Here is a 19349-nt window from a genome sequence, read left to right as displayed (position 1 = left end):
CTTTGGGGTTAGGGAGGAATGAGGACCCACGTGAGCACGCTTACTCCAAAGCTGCAATTTGTGTCCAAAGCACCCCATCCAAGAGTGAGCCATCGGTGGTTCAGGCTGGTGCCAACGTGTTAATAACTCCGATGAGATTTTCCCAGAGTGCTCCTGGAACACTCATCATAGAAAGTGGGTTCCACTGAGCAGAGTGTGTATGTGTCCTGGAGGGTGGTGAATAAGATTGAGAAATAAGAATTAAGGAGGCCAAACAGATTGCTTTATTTTGCCCATTTCCAAGAGTGAGTTTTCAGTAAGCAAACATCCACGGTGATTCTCCAGTGGGGAGATATGGTAGTTTGTGGGGTGTGTGGGCTGGGGAGAGTTAGGGAGATTCCTAAAATTGACCTTGGCCTGCTTGGGGAAGGGGCAGGCTGGAGACTGGGGTACTGTGAAGTGCCCCCATGGAAAGGCACTTGGATCCCCAGGCTGATGGCGCTAGTGCTCATCTCTATCTTTCAGTCACTAGGACCCGAGGGAGGCAGCATCATTTCAACACAGACTTTATTAAGAGAATTTGTACTAAATTAGACCGAGCTTATTAAACACAGGCAGTCGGCATGGATTTAGTGTCTGACACAGAAACAAGCTCTCAGGACCACCTGTGGCTCCAGTTCCCCAATACCACCCTCAAGCCTAATCTGTCCTTCCTTTCTGGGTTCTTTGTCTCAGCACACCCAAAGCCCTTTCTTTACTGATCCCCTGAATAGCCCTAACTCTTCAGACCTCAACCTTCTGAGAGCTCTTTCTTTGTTACGTAGTGGGGAAGGTTTAAGGTCAGGAGCTTAAAGGGGGCATCCAAGTCAGGAGAAGGAAAAGCTGGAGGTCTAGGAAGATCCTGATGAGAGGAGGAGACCCCTAGCAGAGGATGGATGAAGCGGTCAACAGGAAATAGACACCAGGAAGGGAAGAGGAGGAGTAAGTGAGGAGGGGTTGAGTCAAGAACCCCAACCCTAAACCTAACCCTGCTCAGCTACTCTGTGGAGAGAACTTGGGTCCAGATGTCAGGCCGGTAGGTAAGGGCAGGGGTGTGTGCTAGCACGGCTTGGGGGCAGACTGCATATGCGGCAGGCCTGATGCCCAGAGTTCGAGCCCTGGCACCACCCTACATGCCAATGGTGAACCCAGTAGCACAACTGTTTGTAATCCTGGTACTGTAACAGCTAAAGTGTGGGGCCCTTGGTGAGCGTCTCATGCCATAGAGTGTGCAAGAACCACAGCCCAGGCACAAATGCTTGTGTCATCTGCCACAGCAAAGGGAAGGGAAAGAGGGAAAACCAAACAGGGAGAACTGAGGAGTTCAGCTTGTACTGCAGAATGTTAGAGGCATCCTGGAATGTCACCTGTAGTGACCTTGCTTTAAGATGCTGGCTGTTGAGAGGCAAAAAGTATACTCAAAGTGACATCTGCACTTGTTTGTTCATTGCAGCACTCTACAATAGCTAAAATCTGGAAAAAACCTGAGTGCCCGAGAACAGATGACTGGTTAAAGAAACTTTGGTACATCTACACAATGGAGTACTATGTAGCTGTTAGAAAGGATGAAGTCATGAAATTTACATACAAGTGGTACTACATGAAAAGTACCATGCTAAGTGAAATGAGTCAGAAAAAAGATTGCATTCATCTGGGGAACATAAAGTAACACAAAGAAAGATTGCATTCATCTGGGGAACATAAAGTAACAAAAATAGGAGGTTAACACCCAAGAATAGCCAAGATAAATACCAGGAGGTTTACTTCATGGCTCGGAGGCCAGCCGCACACTCTAGGGGTAAAGGCAGCTCAGATAGAGAAGGGAGCACAAAATAAAGGGTATTAGGATGATCCGCCCAGGATGGGAGATGCATGCTGAAAGTAGACTATAGACTGAACATGATTGCCACTCAATTCCTCTTCTGCAAACCACAGCACCCAAAAGGAGAGAGAGAACAAAAGGGTATGCCCTGCCACAGACGCAGGGTGGGGTGGAGGATGGGGGGTGGGAGGGATACTGGGATCATTGGTGGTGAAGAATGGGCACTGGTGGAGGCATGGGTATTAGATCACTGTATAATTGAAACCCAAGCACAAAAATTTGTAAGTCTACAACTGTACCTCATGGTGTCTCACTAATAAAAATTTAAAAAATAAAATAAAATGCTGGGGGCTGCCCCAGAGCTCAGTACAATGCAACCAGTAGGGCCTTCTAACTTCCCCAGAACAGAACTTGCTGGACTCCAGTTTAGAAGATCCAAGGGCCAAGCATACATGGTCTCCTGTTGTTGCTACTTACAAATAACAGGACTTGAAATTTCACTGCTGAAAAAGGGATAAGCAGAAAATACCTGGGAAAGGACAAAGCAACATTTTGAAATGTCTCCTCCTGTGGCCTGGATGCAGGGAGAGAATTTGTCTCAAGGCAGTGGTTTTTGAGTCATGACTGCCTTGGGTCACCAGAGGGTCTGATTCATCCCCAGAGCATGTTTCATCAGCACCCAGATGAGGGCAAGCAGATGTACACAGCCTCGCTGAGAAAGAAAGGATCTGCCTTGACGTGAGGCCATTTGGACTGCAAAAACCAAATGCTCTATGCCAGGAAGATGTGTTCAAGCCGCAGGCTGTTCTGGCAACGCTGCATAAGTGTAAATGAAGACTCAATATTTTTTTTTTAATTACTGGTAGAAAAATACCCATGAAAATGCAGTTTCACGGACAACTTTGGCTTTTGATTCACTAACAGGACACAGCAGTCTGATTGGCAGTGGGGCTGGAGCCAGTTCCCCGGAGGACCCCATGGGCAGCTGCTATCAAATTATTTTCTCTCCTCTTTGTTAGACCTGATTGGAAATTTTACAAGTAGGAGCCAGTTCCCTTGCCAACCTTAAAAGTACCTGGAAAAAAAAACAACCAATACCAGCAGCTCCGCACAACTGCAGGCCCCAAGGCAATTAGAGGTTCACACGGTGGGCTTATAATATGTATATAAGTGGACCTCCGAAGGTTTAGAAGCTCGCTGAGGAAAGGACTGCATCATGGGCTATTAATTTCGCAGTGCCATGTCCTTTTGCAGGCTCTGTGTATGTGTCTTCCCAAGACAAAAGTGTGGCTGCAAAGAAGATATTAAGTACTCATGAAAATCTAAGTTCCTTAACAAGACAGGGCCATGCTCCCTGGTCTTGCGCTCTTCTCCACCTCTTCCCCATGTGTTCCAGAGCATGTACACGGGAAGAGATCCTGTCATATACTCTCTCTCTCTCTCTCTCTCTCTCTCTCTCTCTCTCATTTGGGCCTCCCAAGGGATGCTCAGAAGGCTAAAGGGACCCCAAGGCAATTCTTGGTCAACCAGTCAACCAGTTCAATGCAAGGCCTTGAGCATGCAGTGCTGGGATATGCAAGCGACCCTGGCAATACTGAAAACCTCCAGGGCTTCAATTGGTGAGGTTCAAGCAACCACATGGTGCTGGATACCACCACTGTGCTATCTCCTTACCCCAGCATAGCATTTTTTCCCCCTCTTCTTCCTCATTTCATACAGCTCAAGTTGAACGAGTTTTCAGGAGTTTTCTCCTATGTTAAAAATCTCCCAATGACCTGGCATTACTTTGAGGGGAAACATGCACATCTCCAAGGACCCAGAGAGAGTGCGATCTGATTCCAGTTCATATCCCACACCCACTCTTCCAGTAGTTGTCCTGTATCCTTAACTGCAAGTTGAGACTAACAGTGTGTTCTAACAGGATGGGATGGAACGCAGTCCTTGACGTCCCATAGTTCATTCCCACCAGAGAAACTTCCAGTGACATGTTAGTAGCCAAAGGAAATACCACGACCACATCTAACGCCAGGGAAGAGCTGTTTTTGTGTTTTGGAAAAAAAAGAGAAGCACTCCACCCCGATCCTCACTCTTTCTCCCACATTCTTAGAAAAGAAATGCTTGACTTGGTTTAATGTTTGAAAGCATTTTTGTGGCATAGCGATAGCACAGCAGTAGGGCATTTGCCTTGCATGCAGCCGGCCGGTTGAGCTGGGTTCAATTCTTCCGCCCCTCTTGGAAAGCCCGGCAAGCTAACCAGAGTATCTCGCTCACACACCAAAGCCTGGCAAGCTACCCGTGACACATTCAATATGCCAAGCACAGTAACAACAAGTCTCACGATGGAGATGTTACGGGCCCGCTCGAGCAAATCGATGAACAACGGGAGGACAATGACGGTGACAGCTCTTAAATAAGCTCAAAATCTTAAGTGTGCTTTTTTCAAAGAATCCATGAATAGGAGGTTGGGTAGTATCTCAACAACATAAGAGATGTTATGGATGGAGTCAAATATTATCTTTAGTTCTTTATGTGGGACCTTGTGAGACAATGAATATAGAAACAGCAGCAGGGGAATGGGGTCAAGGGCCACAAAAAACAATCCCCACCCTAACTTGGGGGTTCTTTTGAAGCAGCTGCCCAGAGGAATTTCAGAATTGCTATGGACCACAGACTGATGTGCTTCTTAAATTCTTTCTCTTGTGAGGGTGAGTATTATGATTATTTTTCCTCATTCCAATGTTGCGGTGTGTGTATGTGTGTGTGTATGTATGTATATGTGTAACATTGGCTATATGAGTGGCAAATACTTCTTTCCTACAAATATCCAAATTGTTTACTTTTTTCACTTTCACAAAAGTTCCTATTTTTTTAAAAATAGGCAACAGATATTCCCAGCAAAGACCACCTACATTTTCACCCTGATAAAGAGAGTCCCAGGAAGCATGGCCATTGAATTTGGGACCAGTAACTGTGGCACTTTGGGATTGTTTAGGGGAAGATGAGTGTTTTTTTCTCACATGGGAAGAACAGTTAAACAAGTCTCTTTGGACTCTGCTGCTGTTCAGAACCTATTTTCCACTTTCATCTCAGAAACATGGCAGGTTTCTGGCCCTGTCCTGCTGGAATCAGGTGTTGCCACATGCCAGCTTTGGTCAATACAAAGTGAGTAAAAATAATTGGTGTCGCCTGAAGGTGTTGAATGTTATGAGATTCACCATGCTTTCTTTGTTCTCTTCCTCAGGATCCAGCAACGTGGCCACTGGGAATGCTTGCATCTGAGACTCAGAGCTCTCTGTTAATTTTCAGTAATTATGAATGGAAAACATTTTAAGTAACTGACCTTTGGGACTTTCTTGTCATGGTGGTACACCTTAACCTATTCTCACTGACTTGAGGTCATCCTAATTCCTGAAAGGATGACTTTTAATGTTTGTGGAAGTGGTTTCTTCACCCATTAGGTACAGAAATGGGCAGGCCACAGTCGTATCTGACCTTGTGGAAATTGCAGAAGTGGGGTGGGGGGCAATGGTGGGAAACCAATTCAGGTTGGCTGGGGTTGATGGGGATGAAGATACTGTCTCTGCTGCACTCATTTGTGGAATATAAAATAACATAATATGAGACTGACACCCAAGGACCATATACACAAGGGCCAGAAATGCTGCCCCATAGTTGAAAGCCTGTATCATGAGCTCGGGGAGAAGGCAACTGGAATAGAGAAGGGATCACTAAGTCAATGATGGTTGGAGGAATCGTTCAGGATGGGAGATATGTGCTAAAAGTAGATAAAGGACCAAACGTGATAAACTCTCACTATCTGTATTGTAAACCATAATACCCAAAAGTAGAGAGAGATTATGGGGAAAATTGTCAGCCATGGAGGCAGGGGGAGGGCTGGAAAGGGGGGGTATACTGGGGATATTGGTGGTGGAGAATGTGCACTGGTGGAGGGATGGGTGTTCGATAATTGCTTGACTGAAACTCAAACATGAAAGTTTTGTAATTGTATCTCACTGTGGTTCAGTAAAAAAATAAAAAGATATTGTCTCTGAAGGCCCTTGTTAAAGGAAGGGCCATGGCCAGGATCATAGTAAGATATGACTGGGGTGCTCTGTAGGTATGATCCATGTAGGTGGTGTTTGAGGTGGGTAGTTGGTGGTGTCCAGATGGGGCTGGGAGCCACAGGAGAGGGCCTTTCTTGTGGTACAGCTGTGTTCAGTGACGAATGATTCCCGTGCAATCTCTGAATCAGTGCCTTGCTCTCCTAATTAGTTCCATGGATTCTTGCCAGATGCTACCACCTCTCTTTTCTGAGAGTCTTGGGAATTTCGCAATCCAGATGAAGTGCTCACCAGAAACGTGAAATGTTTCATGACCTTTTGGTTACCAAGTGATGGATATCAGATTCCAAGTAGGTGACCTTGGCTCAAAACCTCCTCTTCCATTTGCTCCAGGGAGTCGCCTCCTGGGTTTTGTGTGCTGAAGCTGATCTCCATGCCGCATTTTCCTTTCCTTTCCATGACGCAGTCCACTCTTGGTTCCAAACCAACCCGTGTCCCCTGATTTACCCTTTGGCCTTTGCTCCGCCAGTTTACTCAAGGCATAATCTTATCCCATAATCCACCTCTCCCCCTTAGCCTCGTATAGTCAACATCACAAATCTGTTGCTTTCAAAGAACCCATCAATAGGAGTTGGGTCATATCTCCAAATCTGCTTATTGTGGAACACTTTCTATCCCCTTGCTCTCGGGTTATTGTGACTCTCTAGGGAGGCAAAACAAAGACTTCAACCCAGCTTAGTGAGAGACAGAATGATTACCCATGCCCTAGGAGAGCTGGTCCACTTTTCCCAAAGAGGAGATTTTCCCAGGTTTGAGAACTAGAGAGAAAGCAGGGAGGAAAATGATGCCTGGTCTGTGGAAAGCAACAAGAAAGTCCTCACCTTAATGAGCAAGGAAGGGGTCAGAGCTGAGGGGAACTTGAGTGACCTCCTGCGGCCTTATATCTCTGGACACTCAGAAGTCAACAGAGGTTGGGGGTTGGGAAGCTTGTGTGGGGAGAAAGAGAGCCCCTGGATTCTGGACCAACCTAGCACTTCACAGAGCAACGCTACACAACTCTACATGCAGCCTCAGCCCTTTTGCTCCTCAGCCCAGTTTGAAACCACAGATGGTGCCAGAACAATAGAAAGCATTAGCAACTCAGAGGCAACCAGAAAACTGCTCCTGTTGCTCTAAAATCAAAATCTGGGTTCATGCCAAGTGCTTTATTATTACACAAGCTTAGTGCCTAGATTTTTTCTAATTTTTTTTGCAAGCCCTGTTTTGGCACTAAGGAATAGCACTTTTCCTGACTAGTTCTCACAGTGCTTACTGCTCTCTCTTCACTATTAGTACCCTTGAGCATTGATGGGACAGGGGGAAGGAGTCAAGTCAGTTACCTTGCCAACAAGCGCCAACCGTTAGCTGCATGGCGATGTGTGATGGATGAATGGGCCAATCGTTGGTCACCAGGTACGGTTCGTATGTTGCTCCATCCATGTATAAGGTGACCACAGGAAACTCCACATTGATGACATAGTAATGCCACTCTTTGTCACAAATCTAATTAGAAGAAAGAGAAGTGACAGTTAAAATTGAATGTGCAATAAGAGTTCAAACAGGCTTTTATTCTCCTTCTGGAAAGGGAAGATCACACGTTTCGATCAACAGTTTTTATTGCCAAGAACTCCACGACTGTAATGTATGATAGGACTGAGTCTAGAGAAGTTCACACAAACAAAATGGCCAGGGGCTGGAGCGACAGCACAGTAGGTAGGGCATTTGCCTTGCATGCGGCTGACCTGTTTGATTCCCAGCATCCCATATGGTACCCTGAGTACCATTAGGAGTAATTCCTGAGTGCAGAGCCAGGTGTAACCCCTGTGCATCTCAGGGTGTGACTCCAAAAGAAGAAAAAAAACAAAGAACAAACACAATGGCCAAACTGGGGCAGAAGGACACCTAAGTATTCAATAAGTATGTCAAAATTTGATAGTATTGATGATAAGGGCAGATCTTCTTGTTCATATAATAACTATGTAGGCTGGTGAGTTCTTGGGGGGGTAGTTGGGGGTCATATGCAAAAATCTGTATACAATTTTTCTTCTTTTTTTTTGCTTTGTTTCTTTGGTTTTGGAGCCATACCAATGATACTCAGGGCTCATTCCTGGCTCTTTGCTCAGGGATCTCTCTTGGCAGTGCATTGGGGGTTTTTATCGGGTGCCAGGGATCAAACCCTTGTCAGGTACATGCAAGACAAGTGCCCTATCCACCACGCCCATATTTTTATTTTTTTCTTTAGGAGAGAAAAAAATGAAATTAAAGTTATTTCTCTAAGTTTGGGGTAGATTAGAATTCTATAAAAGAAGATGCTATATTGCAAGAGAAATGAAGGGGAAGTTAGAGAAGAAGAATATGGATGGGACTAGAAAGAGGAAAACAGAAGAGAGAATTGGGAATGAGAAAGGAGCAAAAGAGAAGGAACTGCATTTGGAAAGAGGAAGAAGGTTGGACATCAGAGAATAGAAAGCTCAAATCCCTTCTCCCCTATCGGAAGTCTTAAAACTCAAGCAAAATAAATCTGAGAGAACTAGTCTTCCAACAGACCCTAGTCACATCCTATCTTGGAGTCCCCAGGTAGGTGGGTGAGAAGGGGATCCAAAAATTGGGGTCTTTCTATAAGACAGGGGAATCTTTGGCTCACTGAGTGCAAAAGTCACTTGGATAGATGCCCCCATGTCACACTTAAAACTTCGTAGATATCCAAAAGCATTGCACATAGTTAAGATACACAACATAAGTGATTTGACACACACACACATATATGTGGTAAAATAATTACCACGGTCATGCTGATCCACCTACTTTTCCCTCATAGGGAAAAATTTCCCTGTGCACTTGTGTAGTAAGAGCACCTAGAATCGACTCTCTAGAGAATTTTCTGTGTTCAACTCAGTATCATTCATGAGAGTCCTTGTGCCCCAAGTTAGAGATCCAGACGTCTTCATGCTGTAAACCATCTGCACCCAATATGTCTGATTTCTGGGCTGAGACTTGAATTTGGCCTTCTCAGATGAGTAGAGACATTGGGAGCTGGGATGGAGCCACCATCACTGGCCTCAAGTAACCGGACTTACACAGCATGGTTCCAAATCCAATCCGAGACGGGTGTGTCTTGGAAAGGGAGATAGAAGCATCAAAGGTGGAGAGGTTGGAGGATGGAGTCCCCCTTCTCCCAGAGCCCCACCCACGAGTGCCTTGCAGTTCTGTTGGACTCTCTCTCCCCATGCTCCCTCTCCCTCTAATCCCTGCTCCCCGCCTCTTCTGCTCCTCTCATCTGGATCCTCTCATCTGCATCGCCACTGCCATGTGTAGCAGCAGAGAAAGATGAGTTCTGCATGAAGGTGACCCCAAGGTGAGGGCATCAAAGCCCGGCCGACATCCCACTCTGGATTGAATGTGCTGTTTCTCATGAATAGATAACACCAACAGGGATGCTAAATGATCTTTTCCCTTTCATTTTGGAATAAGGATTTTGTCCTTAATGTTCTTTTTATACTGTCCTGTCTCATATCTCAGAAAATTGCTCCTTTTGAAGCCCATTAGCCTGATAAAGTCTGATGAATATTTCAGGGGGCCTTGGAAGGTAAGCAGGAGGGGTTCAGCAGATGTCTCTGAAATCCTATGACATGCTGCTGAGTACAGCTTGGTGCCAGCTACACTTGGTAGAGCTGTCACTCCTGGTTTATACTCCCCTCCTGCCTCATAAGCGAGACCAAGCTGGGTGGGGAACAGGGCTCTGAGGCATGGGGTACAATGGAAGACCCAAAGACAGTGTCTATTTCATGACTTTATCTTTCCTAATAGCTGCATAGTATTCCATTGTGTAGCTATATCAAAGTTTCCTTAATCAGTAGTCTGTTCTTGGAGACTCAGGTTGATAAGTGAACGGACCTGGAGAATATTATGCTAAGTGAAATGAGTCAGAAAGAGAGGGACAGACATAGAAAGACTGCACTCGTTTGTGGAATATAAAATAACATAATATGAGACTAACACCCAAGGACGGTAGAGATAAGGGCCAGGAAGATTGCTCCACGGCTGGAAGCCTGCCTCATGAGCTGGGGGAGAAGGCAGCTAGAATAAAGAAGGGATCACTAAGTCAATAATGGTTGGAGGAATTGCTCGGGATGGGAGATGTGTGCTGAAAGTAGATAAAGGACCAGAAAAAAAGCAATGTCTAGTGTTGATGGAACCATGGAAGTTGAAGAGAGTACTTGACTTCACTTTCTTGTTTTTTGTTTTTGTTTTTGTTTTCCAGTGGTGGGAAACCTCCAAAGCCTCATACATGCAAGGCACATACTCTACCACTGAGCTACATCACCAGCTAAGGAGAATATGTGAATGAGGAGCAGCCATCTCCCCAGAGGCCCACTCAGGCCTTGAGGTCTGCAGTCAAGGAAAATCAGGCAGCAATCCCAGAACCTGAATATCAACCATTCCAGGGGGCATTCCAGAGGCATCAGGAAATCTCTGGCCCTATATGGTATGGGGAGGGGCCGACACTACCCCAAACCCTATGGGTGTGGGCAGAGCAACAGGTGGGGGTGCAGGGGTGTGGTGGGAGGGCTAGGGGGTGGGCTCCCCTCCAGACTACCTGGTCCCCGCTGGATCTGCAGGTTAAAGCCTCCACATCTGCTGAAGGTGTCACCCTCCAGCCCCTCTCTCACACACTCGCAACATTCATGCAGCTCACAGAAAACAGCCCACGGAAGAAGCCAATCAAAACTAATTCCATATCTCCACCTCAGCAGCGTCCAGCCCTCTTGATCATGGAATCCTCTCCCTAGGCTTCCCCCCAGCTTTTCTGAGGGGTGTTCCGCCCTCAGAAACAGCCACCCTCTCCCACTCCTCACACACCCCACAAGAACTGGGACCCTAGACAGCGAGTCCCATTTCTTTTTAGAATTAAAAAAGAAAAATGTCATGTCATTAGCATATCCAAGGCTCCCAGCCGCCTGAAAGTATGCGCCTGTAATGACTTTCCCAGCCTGCTGGAAAATAGAACTCCTCTATTTATAGCGTTCCTATAAGCATCCTGGGAAACAACAGTTGGGAAAGGTCAGCATGAACGCATTGTAGGCACGACTGGAAAGTTCGTCACTTTTGCTTAAGATCGGCATTAAAATGCCACCGCCGTGGCTGCCATTTCATTCTGGGGGTCTGCAGAGAGGGGCTGTCCTGGCCGGCACATCACTGTGCTCTTCTTACCGGCCCTTAATCATATCCCAGCAGTACAAACGTGGCCACGATGAATTTCTTTGTACACACACCATTGTTTCCATTTCTGATTATATCCTTGTGAAATCCTCAGAATCCCAGATTAGAAGCATTTTGGATGGTTCTCCTGGACTCAGATTGTCATTTTTTTTTTCCTGGAAAAAGGTCATACCTGTTTCCACTCCTGCCTACAGCAGTGAACATTCATTGTGCCTTGAGTCCTGACCACAAGGATTTTTAAAAAATAAATAAAGTACCATGCTAGCAATTTGAAAGGGGACATATTTGATCTCATTTTAATAGGGGTCACTTCAGAGGACAAGATTTGCACTCTGCAAGGTGGGCCTCCGAGGGAGAAGAGCAGCTGGGGCTAAGCCTCAGGTCAGAAGGACGAGAATTCCCCTCGCCAGCTCCTAATTGGGCGTCTAAACAGCTTTTCAGCTCAGCCTTGGCTTTTGCCCACACATTTCCTGCACCAAGACACCCACAAAGACAGTGCCTAATTAGGGTTTCATAAATGTGAATCTCTGATCAGGAAAAGCCCCTCATTAACCCTCCACTAGAACTTCAGGGACAAATTGTAATTGAAAAAACGATCAAGGCAGGGAGGCGGCAAAATAAATGTATCAAGGTATATCTCAAGCTCTCAAGAAGGAAATTAGGCAAAAGTGACCTTTTCTGGGGGCTGAGGAGGGGAAAGCTTTTGTGCCCAACTGCGTCCCTGGTGAGTGCCACCCGCACTGAGAGCAAATCCCACGTCATCTCCCAGATGGCACCAAGGCCTGAGCTGAACTCCAGCAGGCAGTCCCGCTGCTGTCTGACTGGTGAGTAACTCAGAGACCAGAGATGGGCCAGCACAGCTGAGGAAGGTAGGAGGCAAGGATGAGGCCAAAGGAGCTTGGAGTTGGGAAGAGGCAGGTGGCCCCGTGTGAGGGAAAAGAAAGTCAGGCAGCAGGTGGATGAGTCCAAGTTCCCTGGCAGGACCACACCGGAGTCAGGAGTTTGTGTGGCCAGTGGATTAGGGAGTGCCACATCTGTTCAATGTGAGATAGACTCACCTCCCATCTGCTAGGGAGCCTGCAAGGGGCTGACCAGCGACTGATCATCGGACATCTGCTTTACTCTCAAGGTTCTCAATCTCGGGGCCAGAGAGGTGTTAAAATGCTTGCCTTTGATGCCACCCACCCTGGTTCAATCCCTGGCACTGCATATGGTCCCCCAAGCCCCACAAAGAGTAATTCCTGAGCACAGAGTTGGGAGTAAGACTGGTTGTGCCCCCTAAACAAACAGAAATAAAATAAAACAAAACACAACTTCAAATAACAAATGGGGGCATGCACCCAGTGGTGCTCAGGGGTTACTCCTGCTCTACATTCAGGAATTACTCCTGGTGGTACCCAGGGGACTCTCTGGGATGCCTGGGATTGAACCTGGGTCTGCCACATGTAAGGCCAACACCCTACCCACTGTACTATCACTCTGGCACCCTAAATAAACTTTTAAAAAAGGGTTTCAATTTAGTAGTTGGAGCAAGAAGCAGGTTTCAGAAGACTGTAACGAAACAGTGAACATGTTACATGGTGAGTCACCAAAACAGGGCAATGACTTCCGGCTGAGTGAGGGGACAACTGGGGTGGAATTGAAGGGCAGGTAGGATTTTCTAAGAGTAGATGGCAGAAGAATTCTTCTTCCTTCATCTCTTCTTTTTGTTGTCTAAGAAGGAATGAGTGAGGTTTGGGGCCTAAGGAGAGTCTCCAGGTACTGACTCCCGCAGACACAGCTGAAGGCATTTCCCATTCGGTGAATGAAAGCAAGCTCTGGCCTGCAAGGAACTTCAGGTCCAACTAAGGAACTGGCAGAAAGTCTTGTAGCCAGATCATGGCGCCCACTCAACCCCTTGGAAAGAGAGGGGAATCCAGTTGTGCAGGAGGAAGGAAGCACATGTCAGAGCCTTGGGGGGGCAGAGGAGGGAAGCGAGGAGAGGGTGAACCAGAGGCTGGAAGAGAGCAAGAACATGGCTTGTTTGTACTTTGCCAGCAGTGGGAGTCTGGGAGCTTGGAGGGATGCAGAAGCAGCAGGAGGAGGTGGGCTGTGGTCCCACCAAACAACCGGCTTGGCAATGTGCTGCTCAATTTTGAAGTCACATCAAACTCTTTCTAAGAACATCGCCACAAAGTTCTATTCTTGGTACACTACAAATATGCAGGGAAATGACCTGGTTTCTATTATCCAGGCACACCTCAGAGAATGCAACACACCAAATTTGTCCCCTCACCCTATCACATATTACACACACACACACACACACACACACACACACACACACACACACACACATACTCCCTGCATCTTCTAATTCACACACAAACCAGTGGTTCAGCCTCACATGCCCACTGCCAGGGCAGGACCCCACGTGCACACTTCTCTCCCAAGCCATGGGCTGCTTGGCCAAGTTGTTCCCCTCTGGTTCCACTTGATGTTCTATGGGCACTTCCAGCTGACCATGTCCAAAACTGACCTCAGGGCACCTGTCCTTCAGCTGACCGTTTCTCTCCTGGGTCCATGGCCTCAGCAAAGACCCCCCTCCTCTGATCTGACCCACAAACCTGCACACTGGCTGCTGCTGGAGCTCTCCCAGTGCATCCCTCCTAGCAAAGCCTGTGCCAAGTTTGGATGAGATGAAACTCCTCTCCTCTGCCACCCCCCCCATCCAGTGGGGAGCCCCTGATTGGGGACAAGAGAATTCAGGGTGCGGTCTGCTGGTGTCTGGCTTCCCAGTGGGTGACCTCGTAGACCTCTGTGGGCATTGGTTTGAGGGTATCACACCTGCTTTAGGAATTCCCAGGGGACTGTGTGAGACATTGTTCCCCAACCCTGGGCTCCTTTGTCTCTCCAGTGAGAGTAAGAATAGCATCAGCATCAAAGGTTTAGTGTGTGAATTGAGTGAAAATAGAGCCCCTCCAGCGCTTAGCACCTATTTTCAGCCTGAACAGACACAGAGACCTTGTTCCTTTTTCCAATTCTTTGAGATGTAGAATTAAAAAAAACCTAAAAAGTAGAACAACGACAATAGTGGATTATAATGAACTCAGAAAGAGAATCCTTAGGCCTAAAAGACTAACTGAATGAACAGGAGGTGTATGTTTGGGAGGAGGATGTGGGGAGGCAGTTTCCTGGTCGAGCACGGACCTTGCATGCGTGAGACCCCAGCCTTGGACCCAGGCTCTGGGAAGCCAAACACTGACCACCACCACAAAACCAGGGCTGCAACTAGGAGTTGAACCCGAGGTAGCCGAGGGGCTACAGACCACCATCCCAGCTGCTATGGTTTCCAAGACAAATGTGATAGAAACTTGGCCTTCCCCGCCCCCCCCCCCCCACACCAGTGTCTTGGACTGATGTGGGCCTGCAGGAAGCTGCTGCAGGGCACTGTGTGATTCCTGAGGTCAGAACAATATGGCCACTGACCTCAGGATGGATTCAGAGCCAACCCATCTGGAATAGGTCACCTCTAAGAAGTCAGGCCTCCAAGTCTGTTCTGGGTACAGGCCTTGGATCCAAAGGTAGCAATCAACACGATGGTGTTAATTCTGAACGGCCACTCACTGAGAGTTCACTGCTGCTGACTGAAGAACCTTGGCCCCCGCAAACCCCCGTGTCAAAGCCCCATGGCCAAGGCAGCACCCGGGGTGGCCCCATCTGTAGGAGAGGCTTGAGGGCTCTGAGGAGGCACCAGGGGGTTGTCTGGGAGCCACTCTGGGAAGTGCCTCCTTCTGAGTCAGCCCACCCCATGCCCAGCTGGTGTGCATTTTGGTGGACATGAAGGATCCTGGCCACATGCCAACCTTGCCAGGGGCCTGCACGTACACCCCACCTAGCTCACGGTGGGCAGGACAGACCGGCTGGCTTCCTGAGGATTAAGGGGAACTGACAGGGCCCCTGGCTCTCAGCCTCACCCCTGAACTGGCATTCTCCCCCTGCTGCCCCTGTTCCTCTCTCCTCACCGTCATCTGCCTCATCCTAGGCCTCGTCATCACCAACACGGGGGACCCGGTGAAGCATCAGGTCAGGCTGCCTCATGGGCTCTTCCCCACCTCTTTACTTGCTCTCTCCCCCTCTCCGCTCTCCACTTCTCCCTCCCCTCTCTCTTTCTCACTCCTCCTCTCGCTTCCACTCCTACTCTTCTCTCTCCCTCCACTCCCTCTTTCCTCCCCTTACTGTCCTCTCTCCTCCTACCCCCTCTCTTTTGTCTTCTCTTTTCTCTCTCTCTTCTATGTCTCTCCCTCTTTCCTCTTTTTTTCTCTCTCTTTTCCTTTCTGTTTCTTCCTTTTACTCTACCCTTTTTCCAGCCTCCATGGTATACTGTCTGCCTGCATGCCTTCTGTCAATTTGTCTGTCTGTCTGTCTGTCACACACACACACACGCACACACACACACACACACACACACACACACACTGCCCAGAGTTGAGTAGCTGCTGCTGCTGCAGGAATCCGGAACAGCCAGACACGAGTCCCCATGTGGGACCCCAGAGCCCTCCTCGCCCTGCTTCCTTCAGCACCACGGACAGCAGTACAGCTGCCACCTTGGAGACCGGGAGTTCAGGGGCTAGCATGGGTCACACTACTGGACCCTAAACTCTCCAGTTTCATCTGCAAATTCCTTTGTTCTTTCTCTACCCTTCCCCCAATATCCAGCTCCCAGCACTTAAACTCTTTTCTCTCCTGTGTGAAGCACCTCTGCCTCCAACCCACCCTTCATAGCTGCAAAGTGCTGGGTGCAAACTGGCAAACTGGCTCAGTTACTGCCCTGTCTGCACCTTTCAGGGTCTCCTGCATAGACAGCCCCGCTGGTAGACCTGGCCTCTGTCCACAGCCCCAGCCTGGCCTGCCCCGCCCCTCCTAGCTGGGTCCCATTATGCGTGGTAGAGACTGCAGCAAACTGACCTCAGCTTGTTTGTGAGCTTCTGCCCCAGGGCCTGGATAGCTCTGCTGCATGAACCCAACCCTCTCTCCAACCCCAATCCTCCTAGAAAACTCCCACTCATGCCGAGGCAAAGCAGAGACCTTTATCTTTGCTTTCTGGCCAAGCAATTCTGGATTCATGCTCCATACACTTACAATAGCCCCTGCAACTCTCTGTATGTTGTTGTTGCTATTGTTACATCTGGGTTATGGTTTTTGTGAGTTTCTCTTTGCACTCAGCTTCAGAGAAAGGTGCTGGGTTCTACTTATCACTGTCTCAGAATCAAACCCAGGACCTGGTATACAGCCAGTGCCAAATAATAGTTAAAGGATAAATGAAGACTAGGTGTGTGTATGGCACTAGGTACACATGTGTATGCTGCACTGCCTGGAACCATATGTGGTCCCCTGAGCACCAGTAGGAGTGATCCCTGAGTTTATAACTAGAAGACTGAGCAAGCTGGATGTGGTCCCAAAGGTGTGAGGTGTGTGTATGTATGTGTGTGTGTGTGTGTGTGTGTGTGTGTGTGTGTGTGGTGAGAGAGAAAGAGAGAGAGAGGGTGTTTATGTGTGAGGTGAAGACACAAGGGAATATCTTGTTGCAGTTTTGATTTGCACTTACCTGATTATTACTGGTTCTCTCTCTCTCTCTCTCTCTCTCTCTCTTTCTCTCTGTGAGTATGTGTGATGAAGGCTTGAGGGAATATCTTGTTATAGTCTGTTTTGCTTTTTTTTTTACTGAGTTACCGTGAGATACACAGTTACAAAATTGTTCACTACTGAGTTTCAGTCGTACAATGTTCCCACACCCTTCCCTTCACCAGTGTACGTTTCCCATCACTGATGTCTCCAGTTTCCTTCCCACCACCACCAGCCCCCTACTATCCTGCCTCTATAGTAGAAACTTTTCTTTTGTCTTTTCTCTGTCTCTGTCTCTCTCTGTCTTTGTCTCTGTCTCTCTCTCTCCCTCTCCTTTTTCCTTTCTCTACCCTTCCCCCAATATCCAGATCCCAGCACTTAAACTCTTTTCTCTCCTGTGTGAAGCACCTCTGCCTCCAACCCACCCTTCAGAGCTTCAAAGTGCTGGGTGCAAACTGGCAAACTGGCTCAGTCACTGCCCTGTCTGCACCTTTCAGGGTCTCCTGCATAGACACCCCCGCTGGTAGACCTGGTTTTCCTTTTGGGCATTCACTGTATCACTGTCATCACTGTCATCCTGTTGGTCGTCAAATTACTCGAGCGGGTATCAGTAACGTCTCTATTCCTCCCAGCCCTGAGATTTTAGCAGCCTCTTCTTACTAGTCTTTTCTCAACAATTAGAGGCTCTTTCAGGGGAATGAAACCTGATGCCATTACTGTATTTGGCATGTCGAATATGCCACGGGGAGCTTGCCAGGCTCTGCCCTTTTGGGCATTAGGGTTTGCAATTCTTGTTGCAGTTTTGATTTGCACTTTCTTGATGATTAATGGTTTAATGTGCATGTATTTTGTGTGTGTGTGTGTGTGTGTGTGTGTGTGTGTGTGTGTGTGTAGGGGTTATCTGTCAACTCTGCATGTTTTCTTTGAATTACAGAGCCCCTGGCAACTGTTGTTAAGAACACAACAGGGTTCAAATCCGGAGGTTCCTCAGAACTAAGACTTGGGACCAGGGAGAGAGCTCAGGGGCCGGGGGGCCATCCTGGAATGCACAAGAATCTCAGTTCAGTTCCCCTCGCCCCAAGACCACTGATATGACCCTGGAAGCTCTCAAGTCATCTGAGCACTACTTGGGGGAATCCCCCAGCATCTCTAGACCACTAGAGTTGTGACATGATATAACCATCCCACTTCGGAATATGCATCCAGAATTGACATTGGGGGTTTAAAGGCCTCCTGCACTATGGCATGATTCCCACTGGCAAAGACACAGACAAGGTGGGGTGGGGAACAGAGGGGAGGAAAATGCTGAAATCATACGTAAAGAAGCCAGAAGGTAGCAGAGGACCTGGCAGAGCAGGTGTATGGAGACCAGCCTCTGCCTAGTCCCAGCTCCACTGCTATCAATACACACTCAGGCCCACCCCACCCTGCCTCCTCATCAGCTTTCCTCTGGCCTGCCTAGTCTGCAGGGGTACAGGGGGATGGCAGGAATACACCTATGCCCTACTAATAAAGCGCTACTTCCCCAGCCCAACCCCAGAGGGCACTGCACTGCCTTCCACATGAGACGCTGGAGCCAGGTGTCCTGGGTTCATATCAGGCTCCACCCCTTCCTAGCTGTGAGGTATCTGGCCATGTACAGTACTTCTCTGTGCCTCTACGTAAAAGGAGAACCATCTCAAAGGCTCACCCTCAGTTCCTACACTGCTCCTGACAAGGCTGTTCTGCCACCTGGATGTTCCCACCCACCCCAGCTACATCTTGCCCCCAGGCCCTCCCCACCCACCTGTGCCAGACCTGCTCCACTCCCTCAGTCTGTGGGCCAGTTCCCTTTTCCAGTAGCCACACCAGCAAGGAAGCAAGCAGCACTGCCTTGAACGCACCTCGATCGAATCCCATTGAGCCATTTATCATCGCCACGTGTCATCAATATTTAAAACCGAGACCTAGACGTGCTGATTTCTCACATGGAGCACTCATGTCACTGTATCTGTTCTCCTAAACACGCATTGGCATACAGACCAGCCCCATTCTAGGCCCGGATGGTGGCTTGGGGCTTGTGGCCCTCCCACTGGGCAGGCCTGTTCCTACTCTGACATGCATGAGGAACACCAGCACACTGGCCTGTTCCCTCAGGAGGTGGCAGGCTCCCCCATAAATGCTGATGGCACAAAGGAAAGCGAGCAATAGTAAGGAACTGGCTCTTGATTTGGTCAAGTCCACACCTTTCTCCCCTCTTTCCTCTTCTAGGGCACCGCAAGGCCAAGTGCTGAGTACTGAGTGTCCAAGAACCATTCCACAGAGAAGAGGAGAGGCTGCTTTTAGGACCTGGAGATGCAGGTAGAGCCATAAGGAGGAGGTGAGAAGAAAGAGGTGGGGTGGTAAAGACCGGCTGTGAGTGGAGGGAAATAGACCCAGTTCTGGGGAGCCCTTGACCTTCACCCATGGCAGAGAAGGAAGGAGGTGTCTCTCATTGGGGTTCTCACCGTTGCACAGGGACTGGTCAGCGAAGCAAGGAGGAGCAGGAGGAATAAATGGGGGGAGGTGCTTTGGTGCATACACAGTTGTTGTGGGAAGTAGCACAA

At 48.3% G+C, this 19349-nt stretch overlaps 1 protein-coding gene across 1 annotated transcript in view; it reads right to left on the bottom strand.

Annotated features, from left to right (window-relative positions):
- The window catches only part of CLSTN2 (calsyntenin 2), a 503103-nt gene that overhangs the window by 21149 nt on the left and 462605 nt on the right, over window positions 1-19349 (bottom strand). Inside the window, exon 9 of the mRNA XM_056121392.1 lies at window positions 7281-7443. Within this exon, the coding sequence (XP_055977367.1) occupies window positions 7281-7443 (163 nt within the window). The remainder of the gene's footprint in view (window positions 1-7280; window positions 7444-19349) is intronic.

This window comes from Sorex fumeus, unplaced genomic scaffold (assembly GCF_029834395.1).
Source record: "Sorex fumeus unplaced genomic scaffold, SorFum_2.1 ptg000044l, whole genome shotgun sequence".
Taxonomy (NCBI): Eukaryota; Metazoa; Chordata; class Mammalia; order Eulipotyphla; family Soricidae; genus Sorex; species Sorex fumeus.
This window is presented reverse-complemented; position numbering and strand designations above follow the sequence as displayed.